Here is a 22,064-nt window from a genome sequence, read left to right as displayed (position 1 = left end):
CAAGCGTATACTCAGTTTTCTTCACTATGATTAGAGTAAATGTTATTTTAATTCCACCAGAAAGGCATTTAAATTCACAGGCTGCAACAAACAGGGAATGTGACCCTTGACTCACATGAAAAGTTTGTAAAGGGACTTAAAGGAAGTAAATATCTTTAAAAAGGAGAGGTCAGTGCTAAAGCTGAACAAAAGCTTTATCTGAGCCCACATCTGAATGAGTGTGGCTGCTTTTTAAATGCCTTTTAAAAGCCTGCTAAAGGTCTAACATTTACCCCAAAGCAAAACTTCATCGAGGATTGTCTTTACTTTGTAGATAGATGGCTCTCTGATTACCGGGCGACATGCAGCCTATTTATGTGAACACATCCTAAAACAAAAACATGACGACATGGTGTGAAAATATTATGACGAGAGAATAATAACAGCCAGTCATACTGTAAAAGTATGGGGTAAGGGAGGGAACTTGTGATTGTATTTTTGGTATGAACTTTTGGTAATGTGACACAGCAGCCGTGCGGCAGAAACGGCCCACAGGGGATTTGGTTAAAGAACGGGTTTGTGTTGACACTGAATAGGTCAACAGAGTGGGTCATTTCTTGAGTAACTACACTCGAATACATGAATCAGTATTTGTCTATGCGGTTGTTGTGAACCCTTTTCACGTTTTATTCTTCTGTAGCCGTGAATATGGTGTGCTTACTGAATTGTGACTAAATAACATTTTACACTTGTCTTACAGGCAGCAAGCCAGGCCACATGTTGCAACACAAACACTGTTACACGTCAGGTATGACGGCCTGAGTTGATTTTTATGAGAGGAGGTAACCTATGTGTTTACTACAGCTCCGTCATGCTTTACATTATCATTGCTGATACACACAGCTGGATTACCAGCCAAGGAAAGCAGACATGTTGCTTGAGGCCCAAACGCTCCAGACTTAAAGTTCACTCGCATGGTTTGTGCTAGTTTTTTGAAAATTTGGGATTATGCCACTTTATCTGACACTATAAAGAGATCCTGCTTTATTACCTGATGTTGAATCCCCGTCTTGAGGAGGGAGCCTCTGTCAAATTTAGTTTAAACACCTTCATAATTTCACTTGTGCACTTATATGTTGCCAAATATGCATAGGCAGGAAAACTAGGCCTAGCAGTAGAAAAATAGTGCACATTTCATAAAGAGTGAGATGAGCCAAGGCCGTGTAAACTATTCACAGATGTAAGTGCAGTAGTATTGTCAGAGAATTGTTGTGAGAATATAATTTTTCAGCACAACCTGTGTTAATAGCAGTGGTGGATGAAGAAGTCAGATTAATACTTAATTATTTACTTAGCACTTTCAAAAATTAGCAGCCCGTATCACAGTTTTACCAGAGTAAAAATACAGAAGTATTGGCTACTATGCCCATAAGCTACACGCAAATGTCATTAAGTCGGTCCCTGTCAGTGTTATATTATTATGTTATTGGGCCGTTATCAATGATGTATTAACACATAGGCAGCATTTTAATGTCACAGCTTGACTAATGGAGTCAGTTTTAAATGCTTTTTAAGGAGCACCGCATCATATGTTAATTACAAGTAGTAACAACTGTCACACAAAGGTATTGGGAGTAAAATTATAACATTAGTAACATTATTTCCTTGAGTCCTTGAGTAAAAGCACCTTTGACAGCAACTCATCACATATTTTCTGTTTGCTTACTGCTTATTCATTGAAAAATGACCTATTTACATATAAGACAGGATTTATAGATGTAGGCTGCTAAAGAAAATTCCACATTTAATGGCCTTCAATATTTTTCAGGGACTTAGAGCATCAGTTTGACATAAAACACTATATAACACTTGGATAAAAACCACTGCAGCCATAAAGTTTCTCAGCAGTGTTACACTGCTGACACCTGGCGGTACTGATGCGTCCCCACGCTTTAAAACGAAACTTCTCACTTGGATATCTACAGAGATTAATTTCATAGCTCATTTTTACTCTTGGTTGTTTGACTGCGTGTCATTTTATTTCATCAAACAGGTGCTCTGTTAACTCTGTGACACTGAGGTTTACACAGAAACGGTGCTGCGGCCCCTTTAAGGAGTCTGGACGGACGCTCAGCGCCCAATAGCGGCGCGCAAACTGAACTTTGTTGTTGTCAGCAACTATCGGCTAAGCTAACGTTAGCCGGTAAGCTAACCGTTCAACGCCGTCAGCTTCATTCACCGTAAAAACGAAGACCACCACGGTCACGGCTGTGACGGCCTCGGCAGTCGCTCTTACCGGCCCTGTGTGTCCGATATCAGGGAGGATGACTTCCGCACTGGTGAGTTAGCTTTAGCTGTGTGGCATTTATTAGAGGCGCCGGTGAAGCGAAGTTAGGTTCTTGTGTGTAGCCTCCCAGTATGGGCTCAACTTTCACGTAAAAGAAAGTAATTAGTGACAATACTGAGTTATTTTATATGATATCGACGCTTTCAGCTGAGCATGATTCAACCTGGAGCTATCTGTGGTTAGGGTGAATAATATGGTTGTCTTTTTTTAGCCTTTTTGTATGTGATCTGCGTGAAATCTCAGGTAAAGCTGATCCAAGCAATGTTTTGATGTAGCCGAAGAGAAGAGATGCATAATAAATGTGTTTAGGAAGTCAAATAACCCTTTACACAGTTGTGTTACAGAAAATATTTTAAAGGTCACAGGTCTGTACAAGTGCAGTGTGACTCTGGTGATTTCGTCCACAACACAATTGATCTGAAAGCTGCAGAGCCCCTAAAACCTAACCAGACCATAGGAGTCAGCCCAGTGTGATGTGGATAAATGAAGTTTGTATACTTGTTGTGTTTTTGGCCTTTATTGTCTCATAAAGCCAAACTTGCTGCTTGTCGTGTGTTTACAGCAGTCTATGAATGCACACAAGATGTAGTCCTGAAATTCTCATTGGTGATATGTTAAATTATTTTAAAATAACTAAACTGTGTCACTGCAGCAAATTGTGCCACTGAGAGTCCTTATTGTATTATTTCGTGTGTGCTGCTTAGGCGTCATATTTAGGTTGTAATTACAGATTTGTTCAAATTTGTAGTAATTGTACTTTTGCAGCAGACAAACACTCAAAACACAAATGTCTTTGGGATGTAGGATGGAGTGAAATTCATGAAAACTGGTTTGGCGCTGAATAGAGAGGTGAGGTGGGAGTTTTTACATGTTGAAAGCAGGTGTTTCTTATGTAGTTTATGTTATTAAATTTGTCACAGTGTAAGGTGAGCATTTCCAGTCACTGGGCACACATGAAACTGTTAATATTGAGCTGTTAAATACACCCAGAAGCTTGAATTAGATGAATTTAGTAATGGATCAATTGAATAACTTATGTGCAGTTTTGTTCTTAAGGCACTACAATTCAACCCATCTGTGTTAACCCTATGCTAATGTGTTGAGTATGAAAAAATTCAGAATAACCTGCAATTTAGCTGCCTAAAAGGCAGGAGAAGAGGTTTGCTAATGAAAATCAGTCAGTGTCGGTTTTTTAGACAAAAATACTCAAAATAAAACTTTCAAATGAAAAAGAAAGCAACATTTGGGTTATTGGCAGTTTAATCTGTAACAGCAAACTGGGTCTCCTTTCTTTCTTTTGGCAGAGGCAATTAGAAAATTATATTTTAATGCAATGTAAGACGTTTTTAGGTAAAGTATGCAGGATGAAGCTAAATATGAGGAGTAATTATGAATGATCTGATTACTCTCCCTCCATTAGCTAGCTATATCCGCTAATCCCTGAGGGTCGCATATCAACAAGAACCAACTTCGCCGAGACAAGTTTCTTTATTTAAATACACTTTACGTAGAATGTAAAAAAAAACAATCACAAGAGCAGTTTAAAAATAAAAGTAGTAGTAGAAAACTTTACTAAAAACAAGTCAGATTTCCGCCTTCACAATATATAATCCATCACACTTTCCTAGAGTCCTGGTTATGTCGCTGTGTTAACTCTCGACGCCATATTTGTCAAAGTGTCTTAAGATAATGCCCAGCTCCAGCTCCACAGTCCCCATGGCTTCGGTGTGCAGTCTGTATCTGTCCGCCCCGCTGTACACAAGGTCCGGGCTGCGGAGCTGAGGACCTCCGCCGACAAACATTTGCGCCAACTGCTCCTGCCAGGAGCCGAGCGGCCTCCAGGTCGCACAGCTTATCCGGTGGTGTCCGGGGCTGGAGGGGACATGGCAATAGCCGTACCCGTACAGCTGGCAGCGTCCGAAAGAGTCCTGGTGCCACACCTGGAGGTGAATCTTTGGCCAGCCCTGGAGTCCCTTGGTCGCGTAGTGCAGGTCTATTGGGTGACTCCAGTACGCCATGTCTCCTGTTTGGGGGATATCCACCTGGGTCTGACCCTCCTTCAGCCCAGACAGGAGACGCCATGCCCCTCCAGTGTTTACTCCCCATTTGCAAAACAGGCTGTTCTGCGGGAAACCACTGGCTCCGACGATTTGGCCAATGATGTGCAGCTCGGCCATGTTACAAGCGTCCCTTTAGACTAAAACATGCGGCACCGACAGTCCTCCGACTCTCCCTCCGAGAGCAGCGTTAGCGTGAACGGCTACTCTAACGGCTAGCAGCACCACAGCTCCTGTCTCCTTGGTAACTCAGCCTGCTGGAGGAGGGCTGTTTTTACCCTGAGCTTTGGCTGTCAGGCAGTGCTTCCTGTCAGGACGCCTACAGATCCGGCATTCTTTAATGGGACTGAATGACTTTTTCATAGGACACAAAACTAATTATATGACTAATGTTAATTTCTCCAACATAATATTACAAAAAAAAAAAAAAAAGATAATTTAACTAGCGGAGACAGGTGGCACACATTAGCTCCAGCTGCCTGACAGGCAACGCAGAGGACAAAAAAAAGCTAAATTATTGTGTTTGACGTGTTTCCGTGTTTGGCATTGTTTATAAAGCAACATGGACTGGAGAGCACATATGAGATCACTGCATGTTCATTAATTAATAAACCAGCAGGGGTGGAATGTAACTGAGTAAATTTATTCAAGTACTGTACTTAATGCAATTTTGAAGTTCTTTTGCATTTCAATTTCCTCCTTTATTTATTTCCTACTTTATACTTATACTTCACAACATTATTTGATTGCTTTAGTTACAATTAATTTACTTTGCAGATTTATATATAATAAATCTCACCTAATGAATTATGATGTACCATTTTAGCTTAAGCAATAGAGTAGTTTATAAAGTATCTGAAATTAGACACACCTGACTGCTGCTTATTTTGGCATGACTTTAGTGTTATTGAGAAATGCTTAAGATTTAAAACAAGGCTTTTACATATGTGGCTGCTCCACTCTGACTCTCTGTCTCTTTCTCCGTACAGTCTGATCCAACTCTAGAGCGACATTTCAAGGGTCACAGAGACTCGGTGACCAGTGTGGATGTGAGCTGCAATATGAAACAGATCGGTAACGGCTAATCCTTTTTGCTCTGTGTCTTGTAATTATCGGTCTGTGGGCAGATAATCTGCTGCACCAGTTTGCTGTTGTCTTTAATTAGGGCTGTACTGCACATCGTTTTTTTTATTTGAAAGCTTCTATTTAAGTTTTCAAATGAAGCCTTGAAAGCCTGACATCATATTTTACTATCATCATTTTAAAAAGAAAAAAAGAAAAATAAATAAATAAAATAAAAATAAAATAAAAAAATCATAGAGGCAAACTGTCAGTGTTTTTGTATAATACTATAATTTTAGACCAGGCTGATCGTTATCTGTAACTGTGCAGAAACATTGTATACATCACTGGTTTAAACAGAATGAATGATTGAAATGTTAATGCTATGGACAAAGCTTTGAAGGTTCAGATTATCTGGCAGAGCCCTGGTTTTATATATGTGTGCTAAGTTAGTGGTAACTCCCTTTTCTGCAGTCATAGATAATGTGTTCAGTTCACTCACCTGTGCTTCCTCCTCCTCCTCCTCCTCCTCCTCCTCCCTGCAGCCACAGGATCTATGGACTCCTGCGTGATGATCTGGAACATGAAACCTCAGATGCGAGCGTATCGTTTCGATGGACACAAAGATGCTGTCATTTCCGTACAGTTTTCTCCCTCTGGCCACCTGGTGGCTTCTGCCTCCAGAGACAAAACTGTACGTCTTTGGGTTCCCAGCATGTGAGTATTCCACATTTGCTTTTTAGCACGTCTCTATCATCTCTCATTGTTATCATTGTATTCCACTAAAAAGCTACCACAAAGGACACAAAGCACAGAAGAAGCCACACACTTCTGAACGCCCACTGGTTTGTGATTGTTTCTTTTTAACTTTAGTGTTGTTTGGGTGTTTGTGTGTGTGTGTGTGTGTGTGTGTGTGTGTGTGTGTACAGGAAGGCTGAGTCAACCGCTTTCAGGGCTCACACTGCCACCGTGCGCAGTGTTAACTTTTCTGGTGACGGACAGACTCTGGTCACGGCCTCTGACGATAAGACGATCAAAGTGTGGACTGTCCACAGGCAAAAGTTTCTCTTTTCTCTCAACCAGCACATCAACTGGGTCCGCTGTGCTAAGTACGCTGCACAAACACATCCACATATGTACAGTTTTTGCAATGATATGTCAATGGCTGTTACTGCACATATTTCCTCTTAGTCTGTTGCTTGTTACATATACAAAGATTCTTTACATTTTTTAATTGCTTTACAACTTCAATGAATAGATGTCATTGGTAAAATTGAAGCTGATGGCTGCGATTAAAGCCAGATCTACAATTTCTTATACATTTCTTGCAGGTTTTCTCCAGACGATCGTTTGATTGTGTCCTCCAGTGATGATAAGACTATAAAGCTGTGGGACAAGAATAGCAGAGAGTGCATTCATTCATTCTATGAACATGCTGGGTGAGTATTTGACACCATAACGATGCACTTGGAAAAATATGGATAAGAAATGTCCTGATAAGTGTTTGAAAGAAGAAGAATCCATATTTCCTTGGCAGTGATTAGTAAATGTTTGGCATTTAGAGCATGATGCATTGTATGGAATAGAAAAATAGACTTACATTTAGACTGATGCTTCAGCAACAACAACTGAAAAAGTCCTGTAACCATGTGTACTGTCAAGGTCACTGTGCGCAGGCACTGAACACAAACTCATTCATTACTAGGGATAGGTATCGCTAAGATTTTAACGGCACTCTTATTGGTTGATTTTGTTATTTTTTTTTAAAGAAAAAATGTACTCTCATAAGTAGCATCAGCATTATTTTGAACAAATCACTATTACAGATTAATATGATAATTGCAATGTAAAATTATATAATGTATATACATCATTATGTACAGCGAAAGAAACAGCAATGTTTTGAAAAAAATCCCATTTATAGACTGATGTTGTGATTATGGAAATGTAAAACATATAAAAAGCAGGCTAATGGTTACTTTTAATCATTAACCCATGTGTGTGTGTAATTTAGTCTTAAACCCCAGGACCTGTTTAATACTGGTTTTTGGAATTAACCTGCTGGACTAATGAATTTTAAGTTCTATGAAAGCTTGACCAAAGACAGATTTCATTAAATGTCATGCTGTCTTTTTCTCCCAAGTTATGCAAACTATGTGGACTTCCATCCCAGTGGAACATGCATCGCTGCGGCCAGTACAGACAACTCTGTCAAGGTGTGGGACATCAGATCCCATAAGATGCTGCAGCACTACCAAGGTAAAGACCAAATAAAGGAAGCATTTGGTTTACAGCGAAGTTATTTGAAGATCATGGTCAGTTGTTCAGCAGCATGACATGTAAAATCACAGTTTTCAATCAGTCATTGTATATTTAATGCAAAGCTGTTATGACAACCACATCAATGCTGAAGACATTTATATAGCATTTACTACAGTATAGCCACTCTTGATGCCACATACAGTGGGGCAAAAAAGTATTTAGTCAGCCACCAATTGTGCAAGTTCTCCCACTTAAAAAGATGAGAGAGGCCTGTAATTTTCATCATAGGTACACTTCAACTATGAGAGACAGAATGGGGGGAAAGAATCCAGGAAATCACATTGTAGGATTTTTATGAATTAATTGGTAAATTCCTCGGTAAAATAAGTATTTGGTCACCTACAAACAAGCAAGATTTCTGGCTCTCACAGACCTGTAACTTCTTCTTTAAGAGGCTCCTCTGTCCTCCACTCGTTACCTGTATTAATGGCACCTGTTTGAACTGGTTATCAGTATAAAAGACACCTGTCCACAACCTCAAACAGTCACACTCCAAAGTCCACTATGGCCAAGACCAAAGAGCTGTCAAAGGACACCAGAAACAAAATTGTAGACCTGCACCAGGCTGGGAAGACTGAATCTGCAATAGGTAAGCAGCTTGGTGTGAAGAAATCAACTGTGGGAGCAATTATTAGAAAATGGAAGACATACAAGACCACTGATAATCTCCCTCGATCTGGGGCTCCACGCAAGATCTCACCCCGTGGGGTCAAAATGATCACAAGAACGGTGAGCAAAAATCCCAGAACCACACGGGGGGACCTAGTGAATGACCTGCAGAGAGCTGGGACCAAAGTAACAAAGGCTACCATCAGTAACACACTACGCCGCCAGGGACTCAAATCCTGCAGTGCCAGACGTGTCCCCCTGCTTAAGCCAGTACATGTCCAGGCCCGTCTGAAGTTTGATAGAGAGCATTTGGATGATCCAGAAGAGGATTGGGAGAATGTCATATGGTCAGATGAAACCAAAATAGAACTTTTTGGTAAAAACTCAACTTGTTGTGTTTGGAGGAGAAAGAATGCTGAGTTGCATCCAAAGAACACCATACCTACTGTGAAGCATGGGGGTGGAAACATCATGCTTTGGGGCTGTTTTTCTGCAAAGGGACCAGGACGACTGATCCGTGTAAAGGAAAGAATGAATGGGGCCATGTATCATGAGATTTTGAGTGAAAACCTCCTTCCATCAGCAAGGGCATTGAAGATGAAACGTGGCTGGGTCTTTCAGCATGACAATGATCCCAAACACACCGCCCGGGCAACGAAGGAGTGGCTTCGTAAGAAGCATTTCAAGGTCCTGGAGTGGCCTAGCCAGTCTCCAGATCTCAACCCCATAGAAAATCTTTGGAGGGAGTTGAAAGTCCGTGTTGCCCAGCGACAGCCCCAAAACATCACTGCTCTAGAGGAGATCTGCATGGAGGAATGGGCCAAAATACCAGCAACAGTGTGTGAAAACCTTGTGAAGACTTCTGACCTCTGTCATTGCCAACAAAGGGTATATAACAAAGTATTGAGATGAACTTTTGTTATTGACCAAATACTTATTTTCCACCATAATTTGCAAATAAATTCTTTAAAAATCAGACAATGTGATTTCCTGGATTCTTTCCCTCCATTCTGTCTCTCATAGTTGAAGTGTACCTATGATGAAAATTACAGGCCTCTCTCATCTTTCTAAGTGGGAGAACTTGTACAATTGGTGGCTGACTAAATACTTTTTTGCCCCACTGTAGTTATTATATCAATAGAAGTTTTACATTGAAACAAGACTTTTACAGGCTTCTATAAGATGCTGGGTCCCTATAACAGCCATAAACCAGAGCCCAGTGTTGGTGTCTTGGAGAAAAAGGTTATGCAATACAGCTAAAGTGAAGAATCACCTTTAAAAGGCAGTGAAAAAAGACAGTGGAGGTTTTTGGCAAATTACTGACACCCAGATGAAATTAAGCTTAAAAGCTCACGGTTAAATTGGTAATCAGGATTCATGATTTCTTGCATATTCAATAAACCAAATGTTGCTGCCTTTTGTCAGCCTGCCAGTCAGTCTGATTGTTCTAATCAGCTCTCATAAATGGATTTCAGTTGTGAGATCTAATAATAGATAATCACATCTGTCTGAGGAGATGGGGCATGAAGATAAAAGCCTTTCCTCCCCTCTCCTCTCATTCCTTCTCCTTTCCACTGTGCCTCATTTCACATGCTATAGTTAATTACCACTTATGAAAGCCTAAATTGTAAAATTGTGGTTACAATGCAGTGTGGTTACCATTGGACACCCATTATTGGTAGTTGGCAGTATGTTCAGTTGTCTGTAAGTCACCTTAGCTTGCTGTTGGGTGGTTAATTCAACTGGCTTTTGTTTTTATTGGAGTGGTTACCTTTTTTACTGTCCTCATGTGAACCTAATCCATACCGAAATGGTATCGGTGTGTTTTATACGTGTCATAGCATCTTGCAGCCAGCAGAGGGACTGTGTCGCTCATTAATTGTCTGCCGTCCACATTTTGTCTCAATCAGGAACCCAGTCACCACACATGGTGGAGTAATTTCAGTTCTGGGGAAGTTTTGATTAGTTGCCATAGGCCACTGTACTTGACATGATGATATTTGCTAATGTAAACCTGATATTAAGCCATTCTCAGGTTACACAGCAACTGAGGCATTGTGATGTACCGCAGCAGTGCACTTCAGCGGCATCCAGGCAACAACAACTCTTAACACGCTGAACTCTTAACAGCCCCTTAGGTGCTGCTGTGTAACTGACCAGGACCTCTGACATCCAGTTTAGAGAGAAAAGGAAAATAGAAAATTATTCTGAGAATGACCGTTAAGTCTTGAATTATTTTGGACTCACTTTGACCGACAATTTTAATTTTTGTGGTGTTTTTAATAAACAAAAATTGTGACAGTTTCAACTTGATTAGAATATATATGCATAATATATATAACATAATATAACATTGTTGCTGCCATCATGATTTTAATCATAATGTATTAATTCCATGTTATTCAACAGGCAGAAAAGGTGAACATGTAAAGCTGTAAAATACAGTAAAACCTGATGAGCGTGTTTAGTTTGTGGTTTTATGTGATGATTTTTTTTTTTTTAACATTTTGACTTTAATTGCACAAGGATATACATCAGAATGTCTGTTTTCCTATTATAAAGTGTGTGTGTGTGTGTTTTCCAGTCCACAGTGGTGTGGTGAACAGCTTGTCTTTCCACCCAGCTGGTAATTTCCTCATCACTGCGTCCAGCGATTCCACAATGAAGATACTGGACCTTGTAGAGGGGAAGCTACTGTATACACTGCATGGACACCAGGTACACACACACACACACACACACACACACAGAAATACATATGACACATCAATATCGTTTGATGTCCTACAGGCCTAGCTGTGCAGTTTATCCGGTCATGATCATGATAGGTCATGTCTGCAGTCTGCTCTGTTATTTGTGTGTGTGTGTGTGTGTGTGTGTGTGTGTGTGTGTGCGCACTCACACATAGCTGTCCGCACCGTGCGTGCGTGCGTGCGTGGAAGGTATGGTGTGGACAGCTATGTGTGAGTGTGTTCGACATCTCCTTTGTACATGTTTGATTGTCTGAAGTGTGTATGTGTGCGAGTGTGTGCGTATGGTGCCTTTTTTGTACGTGGTGTATTTTAGTACTTGCCAGGCGAGCGGGCAGCCCACTCATGATGACTCATCTCAGGGTTGTTGGAAGGAAACAGAACTGTGTTTCTGCCTCCGTTCCTCTGGATCCTCTCCTCTTCTTCTCTTCCTCCTCCTCTCTGTTTCCATCCCTTCCTCTTTCTCAGAGTCCTCTCTGTGTGTTGTAGGAATCGTTTAACATTGCCCGCTATCATTATCCTCATTTTCCTCTTTGTCCATCTCTGTTTGCTTCTGCCTCCTCCTTCTCTCCTGCCTCTCATCTTCTCACATTTTGGCTGGCTGGACGAGTTGGCCGGACGGCTCACTGACTGTATCTGTTTGTTTGAACAGCTGATGGACTGGCTTTGCTGGCTAGTTGTGGAAATCGGTGGCTTGCCAGTACCACATGTGGTCCATCTGTTTATCTATCCCTCTGTACATGTTGCCTGTGTCTCATCCTTTCTTTTTTTTTTCCTTTTTTGTCTGTGTCACCTGTGCTTCACTAAACCTGCTTGCAAAAGACTCTTCTCTTTGTCAAGATAAAAAAGTACCTTTTCCCCCCTCTGTCTTCACACTTCCAAATTTGTCTTCTCCTGCACTCTGTCTCCATTTTTGTTGTTATTCTTTTTGGCTCAGTGGTGACTCCGCCAAGCTGTTGGTGCTGGGAGCGTTCAGGGTGTTAATTGTCTCTCAAGTCGCATAGCTAGATATGGGAGAGACCCCCATCTGTTCGGTGTGGGTGTGTACATTTATGCGTGTTTATGTGTCTGCTTTCATGTATGCGTTTGTGTACGTGCATAGATGCATGTACTGTATGTGAAAATATGTGAGGGCCCCGATGGAGTGTTTTTTCTGCTGGATCTGACAAACGTGTTGTTTACTTCGTACTGGGGATCTCACCTGGCTGGGTGGAATCCGTCTGATTTAGGTTAATTTATGTCTCTGCTCCTCTGTCTGATAACTGACTTTCACAGTGTGATCCAAAACTTTTTATGAAGAAAGTCTTCAACTCGGCACAGAAGTACACTTGAGCTTTTACAGAGCGTTTAAAAGAGATGAGATGCTAGTGTTTTTTTTTTCGTGGTTAAACACACAGCTTCTTGAAACCAGCTGTAAGGTGAGACATAATGCAATGTGAGATTTGATTTTGATACCAAAAAGGTACCAGCTACTATCCAGAACTTTTGCCAAGGGAAAAAAGAACGGTTCCAAGCGAGCTGAACCGAGACATTCCAAGCGGAGGAAAAGAGGCATAATCAGTCACCTCAAACAGCCAAGAGATGCTAAAGACCAAGTAGTCTGCCTGCAGGGCCGATGATGCACCTGATCTCTGTTAGCTTCAAACTATATACAGTATAGTTTTTTTCCTTTTTTAATGAAGTGATGTATTTCTTCTGATTACAGTGCAAGAAATCCTGGAGTTTGCTGATTTTTAATCATAAGCTTGCAAACTCCTGACGGGGTTGATAAGCTACACCACACTACATTTTCACAGCCACACTGTGTGTGGCCGATGTTCATGTCTTTTTTTTCCCCCAAAGCCTGTGTCTTACAAAATTTCAGACCAGTGTTTTGAGACTTAATTACCACATTCACATAAAATACCTTCATCTGTCGGAGGGGGCGACTGTCGACTGTGATTAAACCAAACATCTCTGCTTCCACTGCCAGAGCAAATGTGTGATGGCGGCAAGACTTGAGAGCACAATACATAAATTTGCCGCCAGATTTGTCTGTGTAGTGTGTTTGAGCATTCGTCAGCACACACATCAGTGATGTTGGTGAAGTGTTGTGTCAAGCTGACATCTTCAGCATATTACCGGTGCTAATGCTGGTAAAAGGACAAATGTAGACATGATGATCCATGAATGTATGTATTTCTGACTGCTTTCATAGGTCTGTTTTAGAGAAAAAACGATCTATGAAATATAGCCACTCCATGTGTGCAGTCCTTGTTAGTCATACTTTATGGAGAGCACCATGTGGGGCCTGTCTGGTTTCTGCAACCCCTGTTCATTTATCAGTATGTAAAATGTGCCAGTTAGTTTCATTGCCCTGTCAGACTCTGTGTGTGTGTGTGAGTGTGTGTGTGAGTCTGGCCATGGCAAGTGCCAGCCTGGCAGCAGGCATTAGTCAGAGCAGAGACAGAACATGCTGTCTGTCAGGCCGTCGCGTTGCCATAGTGACACTGTCTGCTTCTCTCAGGTGCTTCTGGGAAACCATTCCTCACCCAAACCAGCCTGTCTGGGTGCCAGCCACAGGACACAGCTCCTTTTTTTTCCTCCCAGCAGCCTCCCTGTCTGTTTCTTTTCCCTTCTCTTGTTTGTTCTCTCCTTCATCCTCTCTTTGAACACAGTCAGAGGGCTCAGGCAGTAGTCGTTGACCTCATTCTGCATTGTGAGGCAGAGAAAAGAATAAACCAAGAGAGCATGATTTTTGACGTTTTGAAGCTGGAGTCTGTCTACACTCCAGATTCCTACACACACACACACACACACACACACACACACACACACACACACACACACACACACACACACACACACACACACACACACACACACACACACACACACACACACACACACACACACACACACACGGCATGCCAAAGTCCTGATCTGCAGGTAATCCTTTTTTGGCTCTGATCGTGTGTGACCTCACCTCACCTGAGTCTCCGCTTTCTGTTATTGATTGCTCTGCTGCAGCCCCGCTCGCCCACCCCCTCCTCCACACACAAAACACACACTTATGCAGGAGCCTCTGTTCTGAGCATAATTTTGTTTCCTCAGATGACCCTAAATGTTTCCTAAATACTATAAACTATTGACACAAAAACGCACTTAACCCTCTCATTTGAAGCAAATGTGTTTGGAGTACATATTTTTAGTTTCGTATTATGTTAATTATGTAGTGTTTGCCTCCCCCCTATATACTACATTAACACCTACATTTTCACTGCAGCTATATTGCTTGGCAGAAGAAACATATTTAGTTATTCATATTATTCAAGTTAGTATTTGTGGGGTTTGAAAAGTAATGAATGGGATGAATGCAACACATAGACAGCACCATTACTGTAGGTAATACCAGGTTTAGACAACATGATATCAGACAGATTACAATCCGATTGGGAATGAAATTTTTTTCCGTGTAGTTTGTCATAGTGGACAACTGAGGCCACCTTTAAGACCCCTCATGACGTCCTGACAGAAAGACTAGCATGGATTTTTTTTTTTTGTTGCCCTCCACGACGTGTTCCACCACTTGACCAATAGGGGGCAGAGCGAGCAAAAGAGGAATGATGTTGGTGCTGCGAGTTGCCAGAGGGGAAAAACGTAAGCAAGGCTGAGCGGTGATGCTGTATCCAGTTCTTATAATACATCCGTGCCCTTGCACCTCTTTCCTGATGATGATTCCGCATGTCGTGAAAGACGGCCAGCAATGATTGCTGAGAGACATGACAGACCAGAGTCACAGCAAGAATTTAAGACTATAATCAAGTTGTCTCACACAGTGACCATCGTAATAGACAAAAATATTGTGTAGTCTGAACCCGACATCAGACAAACTTGGGATGTGATTTTATTGTTGTTTAACCTAATCTTTCGTCTCTCTGTTTCTCTGTCATTCACACCAGGGTCCAGTGACATGTGTGGCTTTCTCTAGGACAGGAGAGTACTTTGCCTCTGGAGGTTCAGATGAACAGGTGATGACTTATTCTTTTAACCGATTCTAAAACATTGAACCAGATATAGTCCATTGATTGACTTGCTGGTGTCTTGGTAACCATATCATGTGACTCATACCACTGATAGTGTTGCAGGGTATATTGACAATTTATGACACAACGTTCATAAAAATGAATCAAAAACTTTTAAAAGAGAAAGCAAAACTGTATTTATTATTTACAGGTAATGGTGTGGAAGAGCAACTTCGACTGTGCTGAATACGGTGATGGTGTCAGGCTGCAGAATAGAAGTACTTCTAGCTTGCAGGCACCACCAGCCAGCTCCACGGGTCACCCCCCCTTTATTTTTCGTCCATCTGCGCTCCACAGCCAGGTAAGCTTAGACACCTGGAGACAACCACAGGCACAGCAAATCTACTTTGATGTCCCACTTATGCATCCCCTTTGCTTCTTTACATACATGACTTTTTATCCCACTCACATACCACATATCCTTCCCTTTCTTTTACCACTCATAATTTCCTTATTTTGTCCTCCGTAAATAAATATGTACCCACCACACCGTTTAGACTGCATTTTGGAGTTGTTTATTTGTTAGAGTGAACTTCAAAATGTAGCTGTTGTTGCTAGTTTCTCCAGTGTTACAGACCCTGCCTTTAGCTACTAACCCACCAGGATGGTCAATATATTAAAGTTAATTTTGCTGTTTCACAATGTTAATGGTCAATTATAGCACCATGTGAAAACTTTCTGATTTCAACTCAATGATCAAGATACTAATGATTTTGATATTCTTAGAGCTTTACCTGCAGTGTGGTTGAAGTACAAAATGTGTCCCTCTCATGCCGGGTCTCAACGCTTGGTTGTCTTATGGTATGCACACACAAATGGACACACACATAGATATGTGTATGTGTGCATTTGCGTGCATGTGTTCCAGCTGGCTCAAAAATAAAAATATAGAAACACATTTGCAGATGCCCTTCAGTAGTTCATGCTGCCCGTGCAGCTGGCTTGTTTCCTCCGTGCATATCTTCTCTTTGAAGTCTGCTGTGTGGCCCAAAGCTGCATTCATATCTCACATACGGGGCAAGAAACACCTACTCATTCTCACAAATACACTTTGATACGCAGGGTGCTTTTTTCCCATCTTTCTGACCACACGATTTAGGTGAAATATTAATCTGTGCTCAGTTTATGACTATATCCTCTAATGCAAAAATTTAGACACATTTTACTATCCCACAGTTGAGTTTAAAAAGCTACACGATGATGGACAGAGTGCCAAGATTGACAACAACAGTAAGAAATAATGAATGATTCTTCAATGTCCTTGCTACAACTTCCTGTGATTATTGTGTCTTATGAATTAGCTATTAGTGAGCATTTGAGTCTCTTTATATTAGAAATGTGTAACTTCATAACGCATTAATGCTATTATTAGTAATGACATTACAGAATATGTGCTACTGCACTATCCTGACTTGTGCTGTTTGTATTTAATTTGACAACTAAGAGGTTCAGACAATATTATGAGTCAATAAATGCCAAAGTCAGTTATACTATGAAAAAAATATTAAGATGAAAATCAAGCCTTCCAGACTCCAAAGCCCATTTTGTGGCAGCATCTCCTCCGTTTTCATGACAGTAATTTAATAGAACCTCGTTCTCTGTTTTTCAGTAGGAGTCTCCACTTGCGCTGATTCCACCACACCCTCTCTGATTGCTGTATAAATCTGTCAAAGGAGAAAGTGTAGCTAAGAGTGATCGCACAGTTCCAGAAATTTGGGTAGAAAACGTGCTGCAACACTTCATGAAACCTAGTAGTCCGTGTGGGTTTACTTCAGGTATCTTGAGACTTAATGCAGGGTGTGACTACCGGCACTTACTACTCTAGGTAGCTGATTAGCTGTTATGAGAGTTCAGGCTTGTGTATTGCTAATAAACACAAACAACTGGAGCAGAGTAGTAATGAGACATAAAGTTTCTCCCCTGTCTGTCCCAGAACTAATTCTATGGGACAGCCCACTTATCTGTCCTAAAACTTCATAAAGTGGGACTGTAAATCACTAATACATTGTTTTCATTAAAAGGGTTTAGCGAATGCGTTTCCTCATCCTCATGGCAGGCAGAGGTTTAATGGTTCATTTTGAGTATCAGTAATTTCTTCCTCATCTTCATCTTCTTCATCTTCATAAGAAGGAACAAAGTTGTGACAACTTACATCTGATGTGTTAGTTGCTCGCTTGGTTGCAGAAAAAGAGCTTGGTGCTTGGTTTTATGAGCAAATCATCTAAACATAATGAAGTTGTTTTAAACTTACTGCAACATGTTTTAATGCACAGGTCCATATGAAAGTGATGATGAATGTGTGCGCTTCAAAGCATGGCTGCAGCAACTATATATTTTTGAATCATTTAAAGAAGTCAGAAAATAGAGGAAAAAGCCCATCACAGTTTCCATGAGCCCAAGATGGTATTATCACCTCCCAATACTAAAATCCCAGAATAATATATGCAGAAACGTAAAAAAAAAGGATCTAATCCACAGATCAGACATTCTTAGACGAGAAAATATTTTCATTATTTCCTTGATAAGGGCTTTTCAAACCAAAGGATTCTGACCAAAAGTTAAATGATTAGAAACAAACTGAAAGTGGGAAAGTAGTGCAGCCATCAGCGATGTTTAAATATTAAAAGACCTTGTCAGATGTCACTCACACACACACACACACACACACACACACACACTCACACAAAGGGGACAAGGTGTCACAGGCTGGCTGGGGAACCTCAGGGAATGGTTTAGATTTCAACCCTTTTGACTGCTACAGTGTTACTTACATCAACAAGGGCACAGCCAAGGTCCACACACACACACACACACACACACACACACATCAACTTGCACATCAACTCGCACACACCGTCCCTGTCTTTGCTTTCTCTTATTGATCACTGTGCTAGAAGTAGAAGTTAAGATCCACTAACCGTGATGCCACCTTGCCTTTGTATTTTATTGGAGGTTTAGAATAGCACAAGACTCTATAACCTGTATCTAACAGGTTAGAAATAGACAAGGTGTGACATTAAACCAGTAGTGGGATTACTAATTACTTTGAACTTATAGGTCAACTAATGCTGTGAAAGCAAAAGTTTATGACTAATTGATGAAGTATAGTGATGAGATATAAATATATATTTCTTATAATGTAGTGTTACTCTCATGTCAAGTGTGCTGTCTGTCTTTAATGGTACAAAAGATTTAGGAAAATTTCAGCAATGGCAAACAAGGGCTTCGGCTCTGCTTCAGAGTGTGTGTGTGTGTGTGTATGTCTTTGTGTATGGTTCTTATTCAAAGACAGGCCTATTGGACTGTATTCGATTGCCTGTGATTGAATTTCAAGCTCTTCTCGTGTTTTTTAGTTGTTTGTGATGAAGCCAAAGACAATGACTCATTTCATGGACAATGAAGTTTCTATCCTAAAACCTAACCTAACCAGCAGAATCCGATTAAACAAAACTCATATTCATCAGAAAGCTTCGACAGTCAACTTTGGTGTTTAAGCAGCGTCAGCTACACTTTGCGAGGGTGAATAACACCTCCTTCACACTGACTATGTAACTGTATAACTGTGCAGCCTTTAATATCACCGGTTTTCTTTATGCCATCCATGAACACTCCTGGGCTGTTTTTCCTTTTCTCTGTCTGACTGTCTTTCTCACACGCTGCTGTGATACACGATTGTGAATAGATTTTAATAGCTCCTCCACTCGGCAGCCATTATTACAGACGTGCCTCAAAGGGTGATTAGAAAATGGGTAGTAAGGCCATGTGGGGAGAGATGATTAGTGCAATGTAGAAAACCTATTCTCTTCTTCTGAGAACTACTGTTCTTGTAAAACCCCAGTGAATCCTCTCATTGGGAATAATGGTTTGTCAAATGCAGCTGTCTGAGGCTTCAGCACGATACTTTTCACATCTGCTTTATTAAGAGAGAGAGAAAGCAAGATGGTTCCAAATCTGTATTTTACCTCTATCATCTAAAAAAATATGCTCTGACAAGGCATATTTTTGTGATGGTACATTTGACAGATTAGATATTCCTTATATTTACTTTTTGCAGGTTCAGATTCTGAATTTATTTGCCAGTCTGTTGGTGTCTGGTCAGTTGAGCCCAGCTCATCTAGCTAGTAGAGATGGAGCTCAGCAATCCGAAAGTTACGTTGAATAATGACCATTGAATCTTTTTAGGTAGTTTTGTGGGAAATGTTGACATTTTACATTTACTACTGCACATCAAAAGTAAAAATACTACAGTTTTTCTTTTATTTCAGTTACACAGTTCAGGTCATGCCTTAATTCAACAATTTCCTTATAAAAGGAGAACTGTGCTGAGTGAATTTGTCTGACTCTATTGGAAGTTTTTTTTTAAGAAAATGAAGTTTAGTTGTACCTTAGTCATGTTAAGACTAATTCTTTTCACAGTGTATAAGCACTGGCAATATAGACAAAGGCAATAAAGATGATGGCTACTTAATCGTTTTTTGTAACCTTCTGGTTTGTTTGTGGATATTTCTTTCACTGTTAGGGTTAAACATGGGAGTATAGTGTACATTATAATGTTTATTTCACCAGTCACTGACGTTTCATACTCACTAATCTTTACAGACGTTGCAAAAACTATAGTTTAACAATACGTACATGAAAAGTGTAGGTTGACTAAATATTTGACCTCCTGTGATGCAGTTTATCCTTCTTAGTGTTTTGGCTTTAGTTGACTGCTACATATTAAATATAGTAATAATGCTGCTGTTACCATGAAAGTTTCTTATTTAGTGGCAGGCATCGTTTTCACAGGGAATATCAAGTTTTTTTAAAGTATATGAAAAAATGATTAAAACTATAATAGTAGATACTGATGTGGTATTTCACCTCACAAAGTAGTCAAATTCTGCTTATGTCAAATACATATTTCGACTGCTACTAGTACTATTGAAATAGTGATGTAAATTTATCTTTAGTTAGAGTGTATGTACACACACGCACATATTAACCTCATTAACCTGAGTTAGTTCCTGCCATCCTGTTATATGAATTGTCATCTGTCAGTTGTTATAGTTAAAGTAATGGTAATAACAGCACCTGGAAGTGCCAGCTTCCTAGATCTTCCCTTTCATGTATAATTTAGCCATTCATAATTTATTATTAATACAGGCCCTTTCATCTCTCATAAACTGCCGCAAGTCTCACACACGTTGCCTGAGAGGAAGCAGAGAAGAGAAAAATGTCACCAGCTTGCCTAAATGTGCTTGTTTTCTTCTCTCTTGGAAAAAGTATTCAAAGGCTTTATGAGTTTAGAAGGAGAGTATAAAACAGAGGCACGCTAATACAGGATAAGTGGATCTAATGTGCTGTTATAAATTGACTTCTTTTCAGAAAGGCAGAATATAGTAAACAGGATGTTCTTTGTGGGAGAAGCCATGAAAGGAGCAGTGGATCACAACTGCATGGACCGCTCATACATCCAAAAGCAAGACTAATTAAAGAGAAGCACAAAATGTGAATGTTATCAGCCTGTTTACACTCAGGATTACACTTCACATGCACAAATTGGAATCTTATAATTAGAAACTGATAGTTGTATGTCCCAACACCATCTAGCATGGAAAAAATGCATGCATTATGTGTATAATGTTGGTGATGTGTCTTGTGACAAATGCTAATCAAGTAAAACTAAGACTAACCACTCTAAGTAAGACGAATAAGATACAGGCTCTCATGAAGGTAGCAACCAAAATAGCTAATGTTGAACAGTACTTAATGAAGTTTCTACAGTAGTTATACCTCAGAGGTGGTGTGTATGGGTATTATGAGTACAATAACATTGTCAATGCAGCTGTGTATCACCAAATTATAATAATCACAGTAACATATGTTTACTTCATCGTAATAACTTTATTAACAGTTGACAGCATGTGCACTGTAAGAGAGGTAGCCCATCTCCATCGATATAAATGGGGTGGAAAAAATAATAGAAAGTCCCGTCAGTCAAACACAAACACGGTTCAACAACACCATAAACTGCATCCTCCAAAATGATCATTAACACCTTTTATTAGAGACATTCAAAATTTCATTAGGGTTGGATTTATTGCAAGAGCCCGTTAATTTCTTTTGCCTGGTATACCTAATAAACTGACAGCTGAGTGTTTCCTCTACATTCAGAAGTATTTTGTCCAGAGCAGCATTTAACATGCAGCTCCCACAAGGCTTTGGCTGCTCAACTGTGTCTAAGACTCATGGGAAATATTGAGTTAATAGAGAAAATAAAATGTTTATCATAAAAATCCTAAAAATTTTAATCAGCCATTGCACTGGTAGATAACCTTTTAGGTTATGATATTAATTATTGGTTAGTGGCTGAAGCTTGTGGTACTGAAGCTGGTTTGGAAAGGAGGCAGAACTACAGCCCTCCAGTCTGTATTTAAATTGTCTAATGTGACCTAGGTGTTAAAACTGTCCCTCCTCGCTATGTCTAACATCCCTTTGGCCATAATTCATTTCACCAGGAAGAAATTGACTAATGAGACAGTAATGCTGTGTTTATTCATACAGAGGCGAAGGCCACACATGGTCGCTGCCCTCTCAGAATCAAATCCACAGGGATTTCATAAGTAGCTAATTTGATATGCTGATCCTTTAATGTACTTTGATGTGAAGCTCCATGGTAATTTGCCAGTGATGGGCACAGTGCTGGGAACATGTAGGCCTATTTGTTAAACACAATAAGCCAGCCTTAAAATGAGGACTCTCCAGCTAAAGATTGAGAGTGTGTGGTTCAGTCAGACCATCTCTGCGCTCAACACAGCTGAGTGAATCTTAATGTGTCGCTGTTTTGGTGTGTGAGAATAGATGCATCGGTGTGTGTGTGTGTGTGTGTGTG

At 40.4% G+C, this 22,064-nt stretch overlaps 2 protein-coding genes across 2 annotated transcripts in view; one reads left to right on the top strand and one right to left on the bottom strand.

Moving 5' to 3' along the window:
* Positions 1-2,209: 2,209 nt before the first annotated feature.
* poc1a (POC1 centriolar protein A) overlaps positions 2,210-22,064 on the top strand; it is a 36,065-nt gene continuing 16,210 nt past the window's right edge. The window contains exons 1-9 of the mRNA XM_070844316.1: positions 2,210-2,318; positions 5,373-5,457; positions 5,991-6,162; positions 6,375-6,554; positions 6,777-6,884; positions 7,589-7,704; positions 10,961-11,094; positions 15,068-15,136; positions 15,342-15,491. Of these exons, the coding sequence (XP_070700417.1) occupies positions 2,304-2,318; positions 5,373-5,457; positions 5,991-6,162; positions 6,375-6,554; positions 6,777-6,884; positions 7,589-7,704; positions 10,961-11,094; positions 15,068-15,136; positions 15,342-15,491 (1,029 nt within the window). The 5' untranslated portion in view covers positions 2,210-2,303. The remainder of the gene's footprint in view (positions 2,319-5,372; positions 5,458-5,990; positions 6,163-6,374; positions 6,555-6,776; positions 6,885-7,588; positions 7,705-10,960; positions 11,095-15,067; positions 15,137-15,341; positions 15,492-22,064) is intronic.
* Positions 3,853-4,615, bottom strand: b9d2 (B9 domain containing 2). The gene has a single exon (XM_070850224.1). It carries the CDS (start codon positions 4,501-4,503, stop codon positions 3,976-3,978), a length of 528 nt encoding a protein of 175 aa, XP_070706325.1. The 5' UTR covers positions 4,504-4,615; the 3' UTR covers positions 3,853-3,975.

This window comes from Pempheris klunzingeri, chromosome 2 (genome assembly GCF_042242105.1).
Source record: "Pempheris klunzingeri isolate RE-2024b chromosome 2, fPemKlu1.hap1, whole genome shotgun sequence".
NCBI lineage: Eukaryota > Metazoa > Chordata > Actinopteri > Acropomatiformes > Pempheridae > Pempheris > Pempheris klunzingeri.
Note: the sequence above shows the minus strand (reverse complement) of the source record. Positions and strands in the feature narration are given on the sequence as shown.

Coding starts and splice junctions, on each gene's coding strand:
- b9d2 (XM_070850224.1), bottom strand. CDS start 4,503: ATGGCCGAGCTGCACATCATTGGCCAAATCGTCGGAGCCAGTGGTTTC.